Source organism: Mixophyes fleayi, chromosome 4 (assembly GCF_038048845.1).
Source record: "Mixophyes fleayi isolate aMixFle1 chromosome 4, aMixFle1.hap1, whole genome shotgun sequence".
NCBI lineage: Eukaryota > Metazoa > Chordata > Amphibia > Anura > Limnodynastidae > Mixophyes > Mixophyes fleayi.
This window is the reverse complement of record NC_134405.1, coordinates 330,230,519-330,250,951: the sequence shown is the minus strand read 5'-3', so window position 1 is coordinate 330,250,951 and position 20,433 is coordinate 330,230,519. Positions and strand designations below refer to the sequence as shown.

At 42.8% G+C, this 20,433-nt stretch overlaps 1 protein-coding gene across 1 annotated transcript in view; it reads right to left on the bottom strand.

Moving 5' to 3' along the window:
- The window catches only part of LOC142153096 (hemagglutinin/amebocyte aggregation factor-like), a 30,550-nt gene extending 10,117 nt beyond the window's left edge, over positions 1–20,433 (bottom strand). The window contains exons 1-4 of the mRNA XM_075210370.1: positions 20,301–20,433; positions 16,076–16,151; positions 10,763–10,951; positions 2,016–2,168 (exon numbers count right to left, since the gene is read on the bottom strand). Coding sequence (XP_075066471.1) covers positions 2,016–2,168; positions 10,763–10,951; positions 16,076–16,151; positions 20,301–20,358 — 476 coding nt within the window. The 5' untranslated portion in view covers positions 20,359–20,433. The remainder of the gene's footprint in view (positions 1–2,015; positions 2,169–10,762; positions 10,952–16,075; positions 16,152–20,300) is intronic.

The following is a 20,433-nucleotide window of genomic DNA, read 5'->3' as shown; positions in this document are numbered from 1 at the left end:
GTGATTTGTGCATATGTAGATTAATTACAAAAAATAATTCAAAAAAGGAAATGTGTTTGTTTACATGAAGATTACTTCATATATTATTTGCATGGATTGCATTTTCCTGGATTTTGCACGCTTTATATTCTTTCTGTTATATTTTGGTTTGTCACAGACAGCGGGCATGAAAGCAAGGCATAGCAATTAGGGGGAATCCGCGAAGGGGCTTGCAGGATCACTGTGGTGAGACACAAGTGACAGGTTGTATATGTCAAGGAGCTGGGCCCTCGGGAGAGGGGAGTGTTGCCTCCATGATAGGCTGAACCTGCCCGGTGGTCGGTTTTGGTAAGTTGAAATTGGCCTTGGACACCGCTTCCTTTTCTATTGCAGTTTAATTGGTAAATAAAACTGTGACCACTTTTGTCCAATACCCGTCTTCAAGTAATTTCTTAAGTTAACCTCTGGCTACGGGGTGTCAGCTGTTCCGTCTGTGCCCCTTATATCACACAGCTGGGACATGAATGAGTAGTGAATAGTGAGACCTTGTTGTTGGTCTAAGGGGTATATTTACTAAACTGCGGGATTGAAAAAGTGGAGATGTTGCCTATGGCAACCAATCAGATTCTAGCAGTCATTTTGTAGAATGTACTAAATAAATAACAACTAGAAATATGACTAATCTAAACCTCCCAGGTCAAGTTTATCTGACAGGGGGGTAGAGCTGTGTTTATTTGTTCAGTGATGGTCCAGGCGTGATATTGGATGTTCCACAATGCAATCTAACATTATCTGGAGGATTCTATGTATGTGTGAGACAGAGATAACCTATAGAAATAAACTAATGTGTTATATTTATTTCAACAGAACGCTTTAGCATCTGCCGCCATCTGAGCCACAAAGAAAGGCCTACAGAGGATGCCAATGAGGAGGAGGTGGCCAATGAGTTGGAGGAGGTCCATGAGGAGACCCATGAGGAGGTCCAAGATTCCCCCCCAGGATTAAGCCCAGGAGGAGGCAGACCTTTCCACACTCCCCCATCAATCCCTCTCCCCGAGGAACACTCCAGGGCTAAATTAATGGAGGGATCGCTGGAGGAGGAGGCAAGGCCATTCCAGGCCAGTGCAGAAGACTGTAAGTATCTTGATGTTATAATGTAGTATAATATTATTTTGTTTTGCAGTATAAAAGTGTAGTACTTAGAAGGCCTCCTAAAAAACTGGTGGCTGGTTTGTCATTATGGAGGGGGGACACCATGCTCAGAGATTCCCTGCTATAGTGCCACCAGCCACGGCTGGCAAAGCCTAGTGCTGGTGATAGTAAAATTGGGGGGACCCCATGCTGAAACGTGAATTAGCTGGCAGGGGAAAGAAAGGGGCGGGCCACGATGATGCGTTTAGCCCCGCCTCCACCCTCTTCAACAACGGAGATGGCTGGATCCGGGATGTTTGCCTGCTTTCTCGGGAGTCTGGGAGAACTCCCGAATATTCAGGAGTTTCCCGGACATTCCGGGAGAGTAGGCAACTATGATTTTACGTCACATAATTGACTTTACTACTGTACTACAGTATTTTCAGATCGCTCTTTGATGAATAAAGGCGTACGTAGACCCGATTTACGTACGTTCTAAAACAACCGCATGTTGTGCTCAATATACGTCTCTTAGTAAATCAAAATCATAAATTTAAGTTAGAAGTCTGTAATGTTAAACATAGAGGGTATCATTCATGAATGTTAAAAAGTAAATTAGTCTATTCCTCACAGGTGTCGAATTTGGTTCTGCATTGCCTCCTGCTGGTGATACGTGATATTGCAGCAGCTGTAGTTTTATAAAACAGCAACTATATGCCACAAAATGTAAATCTTTCCTGAGGAATAAATAACAGCAGACCAAACACCAGTCTCAGAGGCAATAAGGCCTATGTAGAATATAAATATCTAATGTAAGGAAATATTTACATTTACTCTAACAAATGATGCAAAATGCTCTCTCTATGGGAGAAACTCCCACTATAAGCCTCCTGTAGAATACATACTCATAAGTGTTGTGATGGTAACTATGAGCCCCAGTCAGGTGATGATTAGTAGGTGCGTCCCATCTCAGGTAATGGTCAAAGTTATTGACGTAGCGACTCCACCTGCAGTTGCGCGTAAACAACGCTTCTCCTTTACAGCAATAAAACTTCCACCTAGAAAATAGCATATTGTGAATTCATGTTTTAAAATAACACTAGCAGCAAATTGTTATAATTAATCTTAATTATTAGTGCATTATCTAAAAAATTTTTTTTTAAAAAAATAAATAAATAAATGAAAAGTAAACAAGTTTTCGTTTCAGGTATGGGCTGCAGTGCCTGTTTAATGCCAGCAGGTGGCACTGTTTCTATAGTGGTATTTGAAGAGACTTTGTTGACATTTTAGAGTTCCCTATAGATGTCAGTAGCAAAAGTATTGTTGAGCGGTTTGGATTCACAGATGTTCGACAAGATTCGGGATGTGAGTGGTTAACATGGTCATGCCTCAGTTTCTTACGCCGAAATCGGATCTGTAAACAAGGCAAAACGTAATTTCCAGGAAAAACTCATATCTTGCGAGTTTTGAATCAAAATATTTCTATCAGATATATATTTAAAGAAGAGAATGTAGGGAGGAGGTTGTTTGCAAGGGTGTGCTCAGTAAATAAGTGTGTTTATACTACACACTACAGAGTTAGACAGGGTGAAAGATGGACAGAGAAAACAATAGAACAGCTGCTATTATTTTGATGCAGTTTATTTCCATAGGGATCAGTCAACTAGCATAGTTTTTAGATCAATTGGGTTTCAGTCTGTTTAGACAGAGTACTAGCTACTGCCAGGGCCATCTTTTCCATTGGGCATGATGGGCAGCTGCCCGGGGGCCCCACGGGCAAGGGGGCCCCATAGGCACGGCTCTTAATGAGAATAAATAATCCTGCAAAAGAAAAAATCCTGCAAAAAAAACCTTCAAGGGTCACTGAGCTAGTACATCTATCTATCTCTATCTCTATATATCTATATCTATATCTGTATCTGTATATATATCTATATATCTATATCTAGGGGCCCCGCTGCACTGCTTTGCCCGGGGGCCCATAATGTTGTTAAGATGTCCCTGGCTACTGCTTGTTATTAATGCATATATACAGTACTATAGACAGGGCCGGATTAACCCGAGGTCTAACTGGGCTACAGCCAACCCTTAGCCCAGGGGCCTCCTTTCCTTTAATCCGGCCCTGACTATAGACCTCATTCTGAACTATTCTTTAGTGGAGTAAAACAGTGTGTTTCTGCTGTATGACTTTTAGCAGCAGAACCCAAAAAACTATTAATTTCTTTTAAAATCTAAAGTGTTTCTAGTGAAAATAATCTTGTGCGGGCGATGACATCTTTATTAAGTAGGCAAAAAACAGCGTTGCTTGAGTGTGACTGGGCATTCCCCAATAAACCAATATATTTCTTTCTTTAAAAATCTAAAGTGTTTTCTAGTGAAATTAATATTTGTGAGAGTCATTCAGTGACATATTTATTAAGCGGTCCAAAAACAGGGTGTTTGCGTGTTTTACACCCCCCAAAAAAACTATATATTTCTTCTAAAATGCTTAACGGTTCATGTCATAACTATTACCACCTTATTCATGTCCTTAGCACTGTAAAATATTAAGAATGGACACAACACAAATTTGTGGCAAATGAAAGGTTTATTTAACCCAATAAACATACACTGGGTAGAGAACACTGTAAGTAGATTGGCAAAGGCCCCAAGCCAATCTAGAAGCCCAATCACGGGTCACTAACTCTCTGGACATCAGTAACATGTACCACTTTTACCTGAACACACCAATTATTTATCTTTAAATAGGCACAGTTATCCCAGGCAACCCACAACAAGGGCGGTACCTGCACCGAAACCTAAGCCGACTCTTTAAAGGGAAACAGGTTCCACATGGCTCAATACAAGTAATGTTCACCCCACTAACCTTTTTGCGCCGACTGCACAGTATTCTCAAGCCACACCTGGTTCCTTGACGAATGTAGGACCATCACCATACCTCAACCTGCAGTAACTAAACTCCCATAAATTTGCCTAATAAACAGACCCAGTCACTAATTGGCCAAATGAATCCCATCCGAACCAAAAAGGCGAGCACAGTGGGAATTAAGTCGATGATGCTTGATCCGTCAACTCTGAAAAGTTGTGGGGGAACCCAAACTTGCCCATCTGAATTAATTGCCCACCGCACCTTTTATCAACCACCCATAATGGGAAAAACCTCCATATTCACCGGGAAACTTCATCAGACCAGCAGAGGACCAAGTCAGGCCATATAGAATGTATCCATCCCATGTCGGATCCAAACAGAGAGGTATTAAGGTATGATTGGTCTGGGGTTGTATTTGACTCCTACACCTGAGTGGCACAGGGTGGAGAGTGGCAGGAGACACGGTGCGAAAGGAACATCAAGGAGAAAACAAGGAGGGAAAGGAAAAAGAGGAGCAGAAAGAAAGCAGAAAAGTTGTACAGGAGACACAAGCAAAGTTAAATACAAAAACAAAAACCTTGTGGTGCCAACAGCCAATCAGGCCCACTTGTAGAGGAAAATTAGGCAAAATGCCTTTGCATCCTTGCTTCCAAAAGCAACAAGTGACCAAAGCCCTGTGTCACCCAAAGGCAGAAAGGTCAGAAAAGGAAGAACAGGAGCTCAGAATAGCAGAAAAGTCAGACATACATAAATGCCATGGACCGCCATCTGCCCAACCATGGGATGCCTGAAATTGCCCTGCCATATACCACTGCGGACATGGTCGCACAAACCCCAAAGAATTCTTGCCAAACAGCACATTAACCATACCCCTTAAACCCAATGTTCGCAACCGTAAACAGGTATCCCACGAGGGGTGGGGAGGGGACCCTTCATAATTGAATAACCATGCTGTCGCTGTATGGGACACATAGAGGCAAACTCAGGGACCAATTTAAACCAGGCAAACCGAGCCATTCCTTTTAGGTAACAAAGGGACACTGCTGCCCCTGGCCTGGCGGACCAGGCGCAGGCATGGAGAAGGCGTAATTACGGGTGAAGTGGAAATGACTAAACACATAGTGAATATGATGGAGGATGGAGTCAACCTAAAGAGGCCATCGATTAGCTTGCCCGGATGGCGCCAACAACGTTACCTAAGCAGCGCTAATCATTGCAGTTAAATGCATCCTGCTCCACCTCTGCAAGTGCCTATAACAGGTCCCCCATCACAGTGGACTAATTGTCCTACTCAGGTCAGGAAGGACTGGGGGCAGCGTGCCCAGCAGCAAGGCTGCGTAGTAAGAAAAAATACGAGTCACATCCACCAGCCCATGAAGCCTAACAAAGAAGGCCAACCCTGGCCTGAAAGCTAAAATCCAAAACATAGGCACACCAAACCAGCTCGCCCAGCAAGCTAATGACCAGGGGGAAAGATGCACTCTGTTTAGCATTGGCCTACACAATGCCCATGTTAACCTAGATGCCAACAAATTCAGACTGCCACACAATAGGGAAAAGGTCCAGCAGGACAAGAGCAACAGTTCAATCGGAACTAACCCACCAGACCAAGGTGGAGCGTACTAATCACCGGTAAGCAGGCACCGACATGACCGCCCCACGCTGCATCCACGATACCCAAACAGACGGCAATAGAAAAAGAAACCCACTGCGTTTTAGGAGTGTAGACCGGCCAATGAGCAGTAGATACACTAGCATGTGATTTACAAAATTTAGGTATCTGATTGCTCTCCAAGGACTGTGCTGAGGAAAAATGCAATAAGAAGAAAGCACTACTGCAAAAGAGGTACGCCGTGGTGTAGCATTTAGCACCCTATAACAGGGGTCAGGTATGAATCCCCCCCGGAAACCAAAACAAAAGTATTATACAACGCCACTCCTATACGTGCCATCAAAAACAAATGAAAGAGAAAGGTAAGACGAAATATAAAATCACAAAATAAGAACAGCATATCAGGGATAGTCACGCTGAGACAAAGACCACATGTCTGACAGTTAAAGTATGGACGATCCCTCACAAGTACTAGTCGTTTGTAGGAAATACATATATACTACTTATATCCATGTCACAATGTGCATATACAGGGGACTACTAGCAAAACACTCCTCCTTCTGGCAAACCAACTCACATCTTCTAAATTAATAAGATGTGTGTATAGAATAAAATCAGTTAAGCTCGTATCTGTTAGAACCGCGGCTATTGATAAGCCTTTAGAACCGGACTACTAGTGGTTCTAAAGCAGCCGCCTTTCCAGTGAAACTTTATATGTTTGTAGGTACTCAGATGCTCCCAGGACTTATGTCTATGGTAGTAGAGACTTATCAGGATAACCGCGGCACAAGGTAGAGAAACTGGAAGACTGGAGGTGGAAGCCAGCGAGAGGCCTAGGTCGCGGGTCCGTAACCCATTGGAGGGTCAGGATACAGACCGGAGATCGGGGCTGGCAGCAAACAAGCGGGTCTTGTATTCAAGTAAAAGGTCAGGGTCACAAGCGAAATAGTGAAATCCAAAATCCAGGCAAAAGGTCAGGGCAACAGGCAATCAGGTAAGGTCCAAAAGTTCAGGCTAGGTCACAACAGAAGGTCAATTAAAAATGTCAGAAGACAGAGTAGGTCAGTAACAACACAGGCAGTGAATGCTATAACTTGAAGGGAGGCTCAGTCCACCTTGCTTTACATACACAGAGCAGCCGATCACCAGATAGGAGGCACAGCATAAGATAACAAGCCCCAGGAGGCTGATAACTAATCACCCCCTCACTACGAATGTGCCCGGCTAATCCCCCATGCCGGGACGCGGAAATCTGACAGCTCGGTGGAAGTGACGTCCTGGTCGTCAACGAGATGGCCAGAACACAGGCAGCCGAGGAGAGCAAGTCGCGGCGGCTAGAGGAACCACCACGGCTTGTAACAGTACCCAAATAAAAGGCATACCTTCCAACCACCGATTACAGTGGGTATCTTTTCCACATTTTTCGGAAGTAACTTCCTACGTCGATCACTGACAGGGTTCACGGCTCTGCTGAATACTCTTTCAGAGTACACACTGGAGGGTGGGCAGCTTAGGTATTGTAAAGCAAGTTTGTACATGGGTTTCCAAATGGCTTGTTTTTCTTCCCAGTAAGGAAAGGCACTGTCTGACATTTCCATATCAATTACCTCTTGAAAATAATCCTCCACCATGCTTTGCATGTTAATAGTAGGATTGGATGGAGTTAGGGGCAAAGTCACACATTTTTTGGTAAAATCTTTCAAACCAGCCCAGATGTCAAATTGATGTGGTCTGCCCCCTGCATCATCCCTGCTTCACTTTGAAAAGTAAATTTTTTTCTGAGCAGCAGCTGCTTGAGAAACTGAAGGAGGAGACGTCGTCAAGCCAAGGCCCAGTTCAGCGGACAACTTGCTGACCAATAGCTCCTTGCAAAGATTCACATTTCGGTCATTTTGAAGCAAAGAATCAATGTGGGTCTTCAACCTAGGATCAAGCACAGTCTTGGATCATGGCGAAACAAATTAAGTACTTGATCTACAAGGCCAACATACTTTGCAGAATTGCTTTCTTTCATCCCCTCCTTCAGTTTGTCAAGCTGCTTTTCCAATAGTCGAATTAAGGGAATGACTTGGCTCAAGCTAGCAGAGTCTGAACTCACTTCATACGTCACAACTTCAAATGGTTTCAGCACCTTGCACAGCACAGAAAGGATTCCCCACTGTGCAAGAGTGAAATACATTCCCTCTCCTTTCCCAATTTCATGGCTTGTGCAATATACTTGGATGGCTTTGCGCTGTAACTCCCTCCTCTGAAGCATGTACAGGGTGGAATTCCACCTTGTTAACACCTCTTGCTTAAGTTGGTGGCAGGGCAAGTTAAACTGTTCTTGGAGCTGCTGCAATCTCCTACATGCTGTCGCAGAATGCCTGAAATGTCCCGAAATTTTACGGGCCACCGAAAGCATCTCCTGCACCTCACGGTTATTTCTTAGGAAGCTCAGCACCACCAAGTTTATTGTGTGAGCAAAACAGGGAATGTCATGGAATTCACCCAGCTGTAATGCTTGCACAATATTGTTGGCGTTATCAGAAATGACATATCCTGGGGAGAGTCCAAGTGGTATAAGCCATGTATCATGGACAACCCTTAGTTTTCGTAACAAATTATCAGCTTTATGCATGTTAGTGAAGCCGGTGATACAAAGAGTAGCCTGCCTGTGACAAATGTTACGTAGTGGTGTACATGCTGCTGCTGTTCCTGCTGGTGAAGGCGAATGACCAACCCAGTGGGCTATCACAGTCATATAGTCTTTCGTTTGCCCACTTCCTCTTGGCCACATATCTGTGGTTAAGTGTACACTGGGCAGAATGTCATTTTTGAGCACAATTACTACATTTTTACAAACTTTTTGGTATAGTTGTGGAATAGTTTTACGGGAAAAATGGTGTCTCGATGGAATTTTAAAACGGGGACACAAAACATCAATTAACTGTGAAAAACCAGCTGCTTTTATTGTGGATATTGGACGCAGATCTAACATTAGCATAGTAGCTATGGCGTCTGTGATCCGCTTGGGCGACTGGGTGACTGCTGTCTTATTTGCTTCCTCTAGCAAAAGATTGTTTCACAGTTAATTGTTGTAAAGTAGTAGTGCTCTTTTTCTTGTGCTTCTTATGGGAGGAAGATTCACCCCCAGCAGCAGCAACAGCCGCAGCAGTGGGACTAACGCTTAAACATTCTTCAGAGGAATCAATTATAGTGCAGGAGTCATCGAGCCTTACCAAGTGGGATGCAGGGCTAACTCCCATCGCTACTGAGGATATTAATGAGGACGGTGTTGTGGGTGTAGATTGCAGCCGTCGGGATGTAGGTGACAGAAGGGTCCTAGCTGATGATGGAGTGCTTGTTATTTTCTTGCCATAATGTTCAGCTTTTCTCAAAACCTTGCCATGAACTCTCGTCAAATGGCGTAACATGGATGAGGTTCCAAGATGGTTAAGGTCCCTCCTTCGACTGACTGTGGCTTGACATACACTACAAATGGCTATGCAACTGTTGTCAGGATTTGGGTAGAAGTAATTCCACATATAAGAAGTGGCTTTTTTTGTTTTATGCCCAGGCATGACAATGGCCTTTTTTGTCATGTGCCAGAACTGCTGCCACTGGTGCAGGACTTACACAAACAACCTAATCCTCATCAACATCCTCAACATTTTTGCAGTGTCTTGTGTGAGATATGTGTGTATTCTGGAAATGTTTTTTAGATGTATGTGACATGCTTTAGATATAGAGTTGATGTGGGGAATAATGGATAGTTGTGAGTCAAGGATTACACCTAGGCAGCGAGCTTGAGGGGTGAGGTTTAAGGTCATGTTGTCAACAGTAGTAGAAATGTCAGGTAGGTAACTTCTGTTGGTGGGTGGGAATATTATTAACACTGTTTTAGAAAGATTGAGATTGAGTTGGCGAGAGGACATCCAAGATTAAATGACCCTCCCACCCAAATGTATCACATCTGGGTGGGAGGGGCCAAAGACAATTCCATCTTGCTCAAAATTTTAGACCAGATGTTTTTGGCAGCCAAATCTGCATCAATGTGAGTATTATACATACTTGTGTGGGAAGAGCAACTATTGCCCTATCTGAACGGTCTGTTTTACATATTTTTGTAATGCTGATGCCATTACCCATTTTATAAAATGAATGCAGAACACAGTTGTTCCAAGCATGCCCTATACCACAAGCTATACCATCTAGACCAAATTTTGTGATATTTAGACATGGCATTTCTGCAGGTATACATATATCTATCACGTTGCATTGTGTCGTTGACTAGCGCCCCCCATTTGTGGAAATCAGGTGGGTCAGAAACAAGTCAGCCTCTGGCTATAATAACCTTAGCTAATGTTGTAAGATTAAATATATATTTATAGACAAATTTGTCAGTGATATCTTACGGAGAGATACCATAAAGACACCATTTACCATCCAAAGGTGGGGCAGCTGGTACAGTATGAAGGAAACAATCCCAAATAGTGGACCCGAAACGGTGGACCATCCGACACTCCCACAATATATGCCAAAAGCCACTGTCACTTGAGCCACATTTTGGGCAGGGGTAACCAGCTCTCCTACCCATGCGAAGCAACCCTTTTAGCATTTTTATTCTGAGAGCAGTTCACCTTGGTCTATCTACTTGTTGAAATGTCTACTGATACCTCTGTCCATCTAGTGACTTATTCTTATTATTGCTGGTGTCAATCTGTTAGAAAAATTCAGCAATGTAATTTGCAGCATTCAGCGACCACATGTAGATACTTTATGCACACTGCTGTGCCACTAAAGATTGTATCTTTTATTAAACTGCAATGTATTTTTGCCGCTACACTGTCACTAATTTTAGCCTAAATTGGTGAAAATTTGGACCATTGTGAATAGATCATTAGAAAATAGACTGTAAATTACTGTAAATTAATGTTAATGCTATAAATACTAATGTAGGAGCAAAAGCAACTCAAAATCACATAATTGTACCAGTTTTTAACAATTTTAATTAAATCCAGATCCAAAACAAAAAAACTTTCAGAATTTTTGGGCAAAACCAGAACCAAAACCAAAACACAAAGAAGTTTTAGAACCATAGCCAAAACACGGGGTCTGCACACATCTCTAGTTTTAAGCTTATTGTTGTTTATTAGCTTTATGAATGTGTTATTACTAGACTGATTTACCTTCTGTCCTCTGCCGTATTGTCATGATAACTCTCCATGCCGCTCAGAATAGTTCCAAATGGACAGACAAAGGTAAACTCTTGGTCAAAGTCATTGACGTAGCTTGTCCAGTAACAAGACTCTGCTTTGTTAAAGGTGTTCTGACACCCAAAGTCCCAGGTGCGATCCTCAAATATATCGTCATGGATGCTGGAGAAAGGTAAAGATAAGATAAGATCAATATATTTTTAGATATACCCCTTTTGCATTGTACATACATCAATAAATTGTTTAAATGGCTGGCAAAGTTTTCCCTTTTGGCCCGGTCATGTGATGGGTAATCGCAGAATTTTGATAGGTAAAATCAAATTTGTTAAATATTTCTTTACAGCCAGTAGGTGGCGGTGTTTCCATTGCTGTATGTAAATGGACACATGCTTTCTATAGATAACAAATGGACATCTGAGGGCTATAATAAGTTTCTATGTTATAATAAAAATCAGACACAAGACAATAAATGTAATCAAGATCTGAGACAACAGTATTGTGACGATTATGTCTAATAATTGATTGTTATTTCCACCCGAATTTTCATGTATGACAATGTCTATATTGTAAGTAACCTTTCCAAAGTCTGTTTTGCTAAATGACATGAGTCTGACCTAGGCAAGTGTCAATAGTCTTTTGAATGTAGCCAGGCTCAGGGACAGATAAAATCTCTGAGGAGTTGTGTTTACAGAGGATGAGGACCTGGCCAGCCAGGGAAAATGAGCAGAGATGAGAAGTCCTGTCCTTTGAAGTCCCAAACCTTCGGACATCGATAACTCACTTCCAAAAACCCTATGACATTCTGACAATCAGTCTGCTCTGACAGTGGGAAAATTTAATGTCCAAAGGCGGGGTGAAAAGCCACGTGAGAAAGAGAATTTAGGCTGTAAGATTTTAAACCTAACACACACACAGACAGAGAGAGAGACTAGGGTCAATTTTGATAGCAGCCAATTAACCTATCAGTATGTTTTTGGAGTGTGGGAGGAAACCGGAGCATCCAGAGCACCCGGAGGAAACCCACGCAAACACAGGAATAACATACAAACTCCACACAGATAAGACTCTGGTTGGAAAATGAACTCATGACCCCAGTGCTTTGAGGCAAAAGTGCTAACCACTGAGCCACCTTGCTGCCCAATATATGTAGATTGAAATGTGCCATTGCTCCCAAAGTGTACTCCTCACAAGCCAAATCTAGTAAGTAGTGTCTCTCATTTTATTTCCTATTTTATTTCTGAAACTTATTTGTGCAACTTATCTTGTATGTCTTGTTATTAACTGTTTTGCAATTAAGCCTTGGAAATATTTTTGGGATTAAATAAATTTAATCTAGCATATTCTCCGTGATTCTTACTAAGCCAAGTGAGGCTCATGCTACATGTATATGTGATTTAAGTGTGAAACATTAATAAGTGATTTTGGTGAACGCAAGGACGCCATAGTAAATCCTTCATGGTGACAGAAAAGGTGTATTCATTGGTAAGTGACTAAGGTGATGCCAGTCACGGCCAGTCACGGCCAGCTGTTCAGATTGCTGTATCTGAGACAGGCTGGGTGGTCATGACAAGTATGTTTATATGTATATATATTGAATCTGTGGAAATCTAGAAAGATTACATCTGTGATTTAGTCTGAAAAGGCTGCACTCTACAAAAAAATGAATGATAAAGTAGTGACGAGATGGGGGTGTCAGGATATTGAATCTAGTGGTCTAGCCTGCTGGACACCCCTTTGTGCAGAAACTGTGTTTATTATTGACTGTATTGTATTGTTTTAACCATGTATGCATATACTTTATGTCCTGGTCCTGTCTCCCAATTTCTTGATCACTTTGCCACTTGGCTCCCTAACTTTCTCTCCTCTGACCTTCCCTCCTTCATCTTGGGGGACTTTAATATCCCTATAGACAATCCCTCAGACACTGCTGCCTCCAAACTTCTCTCCCTCTCCTCCTCCCTTGGCCTCTCTCAGTGGACCTCATCTCCCTCCCACCGCAGTGGCCACTCCCTATATCTGTTTTTTTCACAGCTCGGTACTGTCTCTGACCTCATTAATTCACCTTTTCTTCTCTCGGACTACCATCTCCTCTCTTTTAGCATCTCTCCACCCCTCTCATCGTCCCCGTCCCCCAAGGTTACTCTCATCAGGCGCAATCTTGACACAGTTGATCCTACCAGTTTCTCCTCCTCCCTGGGCTCGCTCCTCTCCCCCATCACCACTCTTTCTTGCCCCGATAAGGCTGTCTCCTTTTACAATCGCACTCTTACCGCTGCACTTGACTCTGCCGCCCCGGCTGTCACCGTCAAGCTTTGTCGGTCCAACCGTGGCACACTAAACTTACCCGATATCTTCAAAAATGCTCCCGCAGTGCAGAATGGCTCTGGAGAAAGTCACGCACTCATGCTGACTTCCTCCACTTCAAGTTCATACTTGCCTCTTACAGTTCATCCCTATCGCTCTCTAAACAATCTTTCTTTAAAGCTATCATTTCTTCCCAATCCTCCAACCCCCGTCGGCTTTTTGCCACCTTAACACTCCCTCCTCTCCCCTCCCCCTCTTCCTTCACTCTGGTATCTGCAGACAAAGTCCATACCCTTCTCTCTTCCTCTCCCCCCTCCACTTGCACACCGGACCCAATCACCTCCCACCTCCTCCGCTCCCTCTCTCTTGAAGACTGCTCCCACCTTGCACACCCCCTCACCCTATCCCTCTTCTCTGGAATCTTCTCCTCCTCTTTTAAACATGCTCTTGTCTTCCCCATACTCAAGAAACCATCCCTTGATCCTGCCAATCTCTCTAATTACCGCCCTACTTCACTTCTTCCTTTTGCCTCCAATCTCCTTGAACGGGTCTACAACCGTCTCACCTCATTCTCTCCTTTCACTCACTCCTTGACCCGCTCCAATCTGGTTTTCGCCCCCTCCACTCCACCGAAACTGCCCTCACTAAGGTCACTAATGACCTTCTCCTTGCTAAATCCAAAAGACACTACTCCGTTCTTATCCTTTTTGACCTCTCTGCTGTCGTCGATACCGTTGACCAGGCACTCCTTTTGCAAACTCTCAAATCTATAGGCCTATGTAACACTGTCCTCTCCTGGTTTTCCTCTTACCTCACCAACTGCTCCTTCTCAGTCTTTACTTATGATTCTACATCACCCCCTCTTCCCCTACCTGTTGGCGTTCCTCAAGGCTCCGTTCTTGGCCCCCTACATTTCTCCCTCTACACCTCCTCCCTTGGTATCCTCATCCGCCCCTTTGGCCTCCAGTACCACCTCTATGCTGTTGATACCCAAATTTATCTTTCATCCCCTGACTTCTCCCCTTCCCTTCTGTCTCGTGTATACTCCTGTCTCTCGGCCATCTCATCTTGGATGTCCCAACGCTTCCTTAAACTAATTATTTCCAAGACCGAGCTTATAGTCTTCCCCCCTTCCAGGACTCTCCCACCTCCCCCCTCTCTATTTCTGTTAATAACACTACCCTCGTTTCTACCCCCCAAGTCCAATGCCTTGGGGTCAACCTTGATTCCTCCCTCTCATTCAAGCCTTACATTCTGTCCCTCTCAAAATCCTGCTACTTCCATCTTCGGAATATATCTAAGATACGTCCCTTTCTCACCACGGAAGCTACAAAAACCCTTGTTCGCTCGCTTGTTATTGCTCGCCTTGACTACTGTAACCTCCTTCTCTCTGGCCTACCTGATTCTCGCCTTGACCCTCTTTAGTCAATCCTCAATGCTGCTGCCCGCCTCATTTTTCTCTCCCACCGCTCTGTCTCTGCAGTTTCCCTCCAACAGTCACTACATTGGCTCCCCATACCCTACAGAATTAAATTTTAACTCCTCACATCTCTACCTACACTCCTACCGGCCCCCTCCGCTTTGCCTGTGACCGCCACCTCACTACTTCACTGATCACCTCCTCTCACTCTCGTATTCAGGACTTTGCCCAGGCTGCTCCCCAGCTGTGGAACGATCTTCCACGTTCCATCAGGTTAGCATCTACTCTCAAAGGCTTCAAGCGTGCCCTTAAGACACATTTCTTTATTCAAGTCTATCAGTCCTCCTCCTAACTTCCTTGTCCTGACTCTCTCCCCCAGTTAGTACCACCCTATTTGTGTCTCCCCCTTCCCCTTAGCATGTAAGCTCTCATGAGCAGGGCCCTCTTTCCTTGTGTGCTCCTTGTACTATTACATCACCCTCTGTACCTCTTGGCCTGCTTCGCAAACCCTGTTTTCCCTGTTTTTTTAAGCTTCAGCCTACTTCTCGCTTATTTCTACCATCCCTTTCACTATCTGTCCCAGAAATAATATGATTTACATTATTCCTAGTATTAGTATATTGTAATGCAGTAATTGTACTGAGATAGTGGCAGTTTTGAAGAGAGAATCTACACACAGAGAAATCCCATTTTAATTAGCCTATGTCTTACATAACAGATAATGTTATCTTTATTAGCACTTTCTTAAGGTGGGGGCTGCTGTAAGTGAACCAACCAAGTCCAGATGTAGTGAAATGAGAGCAAAAGGAGATTTAATTGTTAAAATAGGAGAGGCACTGATGCAGGGTGAGATCTGTCTTAATCCTAGTCACAGGACGGAGTAAGATTGGTCACATGCATGTTCTGAAGCCTCTGCAGACTCGGTTGGTTTTTTAACCCCCCCCCCCCCAAAGCGGGATGACATTGGACCTTGTCCTAACCACCTGGGTAGAGAAATGAAGATATTGGCTCAGCAGCCAGGATGAGTACTGGACACAGTTGCATGGAGGACACATACTGTTACTGATTGTGTATACCTTTCTTGTAAATGTGTCATATATATAAATAATAAAAAGGGGGCATATTTAACCCATTATTTGCATAGGTGATTTATTTAACCCACTTCAAGGTTCCATTGCCCTGGTAGCCTAACTGAGGTTTTGTTCCACATGTTACAATTTCTAGAAGAGAAAAATGCATTATAACCACTGGAATCAACCTTCAAAGTAAAAGTTATATCATAAAACAGTGGTCTGGGAAAACGGTATGTCAAAGTACCAACCTCAAGACTGGTTAATAAGGAAACAATACTGTCATTTAATGTGTATCTATTGTCTGCCCATAGTGGAGGCAGCCACATTGCAGGCTGAACCAATCACTTTGATTCATGTCTTAGTGATGTCACTAGCTCTTATGCAGTGATTGGCTGCATTCTGACAGATATTGGTTCACCCCATAGAATGGCTGCCTCCATTGGCTGTAGATGAGGATAGAGTTTAATATCTGGAATACATATTTATTACCTGATAATTAAGCTAATGCTCTGGTGGTTTTGGCACTGGTATTTGAGGACTTGATCATAATTATTGACCCATCTTCCTAAAGGAAAGAAAACATAAATATATATTATTAACATGATGTGACACAGAATACACACAAGTCTCTATGTTTTGATGATTATGGGGTACTACAGAAATCTGGAGGATAGTAGTGAAGGTCATACTGCAATATAAATTCTTACTGATATGTGTGTGACCAAGAGATAAATGATCAGAGCTCAGGGTGAGAAGTTGTGTAGTAGAACAATGCTGGAAGGTGCAGTACAGAAGTGTGGACTATAGGATTTTCCATGTGGATGGCGTCTACTATGACAGATGTAGAGGAAAGAGAAGCTGCCTCCAAATATACAGAGTAGGTATGAAACTTAATGGAGAAATAATATTATTTATATAATCGTGGATAAGGACATAAAAGGTTTCATTTGTTTTTATTCTCTTTTCTACTATTGTTCCCTCCACCTCCGATACTGCCATGGAGACGCCAGGACACCACGTCCCGGAGAAGATAAAATATGCCCACGGGTCAGTGTAAGTAATCTGATTGATTACAAATGATAAAACTCTGAACTATGACCTTTGAAAAAAAACAAAGCCCCAAAGACCCCCTTATTTTCAAGCAGCTCCAGAATTCCAATATTGGCTAAGTTTAATAAGGGGATGGGACGTGAGCAGTATTGGACTGGGATAAGAACAGGCGGGGCCAAACTTCAGCCCGGGGGGCGCACAGGCGGCTGCATCACATGACACGCGATGCCGCATCACATGACATGCGATGCGGCCGCGTCATTGATGACTCGGCCGCATCGCGTGTCATGTGATGCGGCTGCCTGTGCGCTGCTGCCAATATTAAGGTAATATTGCATGCACGGGGGGGGGGGGGGGGCTTCCCAAAAGTGGTTAGACCGAGCGGCCCGATGCCGCCCTGCCACCCGGCCCAGCCCGCCCCTGGATAAGAAGGGCCCACCGGGGAATGCAATGTTAGGGGCCCCCTGAAATAGCGCTGTTGAAGGGGAGTGGCTAGCAGCAAAAGTTTCTTAGAAAAGTAGAAACAGGAGCAAATTGGACATGACTGATTTTAAAACATGTCTGTATGGATATTCTTGAACATAGGTGTAATTGGAGTATGCCGATTTTTAAAAATGACACATATTAAACTTCATGTCATCTATTTATGTCCACGGTAGTATGATGGCATTATTTCATTTAATTAGTTTGCTGGTGGTACATAAAGTTGTAGTTCAATAGAGTGGCATCTATTTTATATATAAATAACTGATGATAATGATGATCAAGATATCTCGGAGTTAGATCAACGCATTGATGTCGCTCACTTTTCATTGGAAACAAGTCAGGAATAATATAGCCGTATTGTAGATTATAAGGGTATTTGAAGTCATCTTAGAGTTCTGTGCTCTGTACATAGGAGCCATGTTTTTTAAATGATTGTGATTCTCACATGGACCCTCTTCCATATGATTGAAAAATCTTCCATTGGGCACAATGGGCAGGTGCCCGGGGGCCCTGCAGGCAAGGGGGCCCGTCCAATGCAGCGCTGTAAAAAAAAATATCCTAAAGAATAAAATAAAAATGAAAATACTTACCTACGGTCATGTCAGCGGCGATCCACCTCCCTCCCTTATATATATAATCACTTTTTATTTTACATACATATATTTTTATCTTACAGACACACACACATACACACACACTATTTATATATAATTATTTTTTTTTAGGGGCCCCATGCACTGCATTGCCCGGGGGCCCATATAGTAGTTAAGGTGGCCCTGCTATTCAGCTCTCTCATGTAATACTCATGATTCAGTACCTCAAGCTACCACAGGTGGTGCTGCAGTGCTCAAACATTGTCTGGGACTCTAAAGAGCTGATCACTGAATTATATTGTCATAAGACATTCTCCTGGCTCAAGTAGTTTAATAGTTCATCTAGTTCATGTGGCTCATTTGAGTCATTTGAATCATGTAGTTCACAAGTCACAGGATACCTTCTCTGTCAGCTCAAGACACAGTGCTGAGTGCTGTATGCTATATACTGTAGTTATATTTACTCCACCATATACAGGGAGATGTATTAAACCTTTAAGAGACATAAAGTGGAAAAGTTAAGATTTTTTTCTAATGACTGTATTTTAAAAGCAAAAAAGTGACACTTTATAATACTCTGAATTTGGGTATTTTATGGAAGTAAAAAATAATAATGAAAATTGTAATAACTTTGAAGAGCTCAACGTGTCACTACTAGTTTTTGTAGAAGTGATTTCCCCTTTTAAAATATTAAACATGATCAAACATATTAAACTAATCTGATCATTTTAACAGGACTATAACTCATCCAATGAGGTAATAGCAGACATGCCTACTGTATGTGTAATAGACTAGATCTATGTCTCCAATCACTTCTCTCAGCGGTGTTTTGGAGCCAGTGAAATAACTCAACTAAATGAACTAACTGAACTAATCTTTTCAACTAATCTTTTGAGTGAACTAGATTAGAATGAACTAATCCCCAAAATGAACTAGATTTCCCATCAGTTACTGTGACAGTTCTCTGATTTGAGCTCCGCATAGTGAGAACTGCCTGCCTGAGCTGTCTGCAGCAATGCCCGCAAGAGAGATCTTCCCCTGAGGCAGTAACTCACTGAGACTTAAGACTATATCTTGCTGGCATTGCTGCAGACAGCTCTGGCAGTCAGTTCTCAATCCTAAAGGAGGAAGCCCCCTACCAATGAGTAGAGAGGACAGGCAAGAAAGTCATGAACTGGGGACACAAGTCCTGCAGCACAGTGACAACTTACATTTTGACGGTATTGTGACGCCACCCCTTGTTGGGAAGGAGGCAGAGCTATCGGGCATCTAGGCCCTCCAGGGAATTCCTCAGTCCCCCGCTTGGCCAGTCCGATTCTGGAAGTGAGTCCAAATCTAGAATTGGGCAGAGCGGGTACCTGACTTTTGTGCCTTTGCACCTTATATATGGATTACTGCAAGTTGAGGGTTGAATCTACATGTGCGCAGAGCATGAAATCAACATAAATAGCACTAAATGAGATGTGCAAGTGTGTGATAATGGGTCTGGTAAAAAACAGCACTAATGACTTGTGGTCAATGCAACACTTACATAAAGTAAATTGCTGTGCTTGTCATACTAAGGGGGGTATTCAATTGTCCGCGGGTTCGAGTGCGGAAAAACTAATACCGTTAATACGGTAATCTCTTTTTTTCCGCGCATGATTACCATAATAGAGTAATCGTGCGTGGACCGCAGGATTTTCGGCAATCCCGCCAACAATTGATTATGCCCCAATGACTGAGGTGCTCAAACTCAGTCCTCAAGGGCTACCAACAGGTCATGTTTTCATAGATTCTGTCTGTAGGAACAGGTGGGACAATTACTGACCCAGATAAATACATTAACTCACCTGCGCATGATTAAAGAAATCATGAAAACATGACCTGTTGGTAACCCTTGAGAACTTAGTTTGGGCACCATTGTAGCTTATGAGTCACTTTTACCTTTGCAGTCTGGCTGGACCGAAATGCAAAATGTAGACTTAACCTCATCATATCAAACTCCCATTGTCCCATAGATTGTAAGCCTGCGAGCAGCGGCCCTCTCACCTCTTTGTCTGTTTTACCCAGTTTGTTTATTAGTTTACTATGTTTGTCCCCAATTGTAAAGCGCTACGGAATATGTTGGCGCTATATAAATAAATGTTGATGATGATGATGATGATTGCACTAAGGTATCTCAGGGTACTGTATATGTGTATCATGCACCATTAAAAAAAGTAATGTGATAATGTGTGCTTGGCAGAAAGAGGGTTTAATTTTGCTCCCTGGAGTACCAAAAGAAAACCCCCCAAAATGGCAGTTTATTTGTTGTTGTTCATTCTGGTGTTATAAGATAAGTAAACCAATATGACATTGAAGGTGATACTTTGAGATAGTATATATCCATCCAACAGATGCTAATATCTGTATAAAGAGTGAGTTGTGATGTCATCACTTATAATCAGTGAGGTGTGATGTCAGCACTCATGTGCATTAAGAAAATTTGTGAATTATAAGGAAAAATGTATCCACTATTGTAATAAAATGTGAATATTAGATGGATTTTTATTTACATTATACACTAGCCCATATATATATATATTAGTAGAAGTCATCGTTACCTTTACGTGCTGCATACGCTGCAGTGATCATCATTATCAGAGGTAGTATCACCTGCATGACGAGAGGGTCCCAGGGGTCTCGATCTGAATGTATTGTAGACTCTGTCTTGGTGTTATTGGGTTATGTGACAGT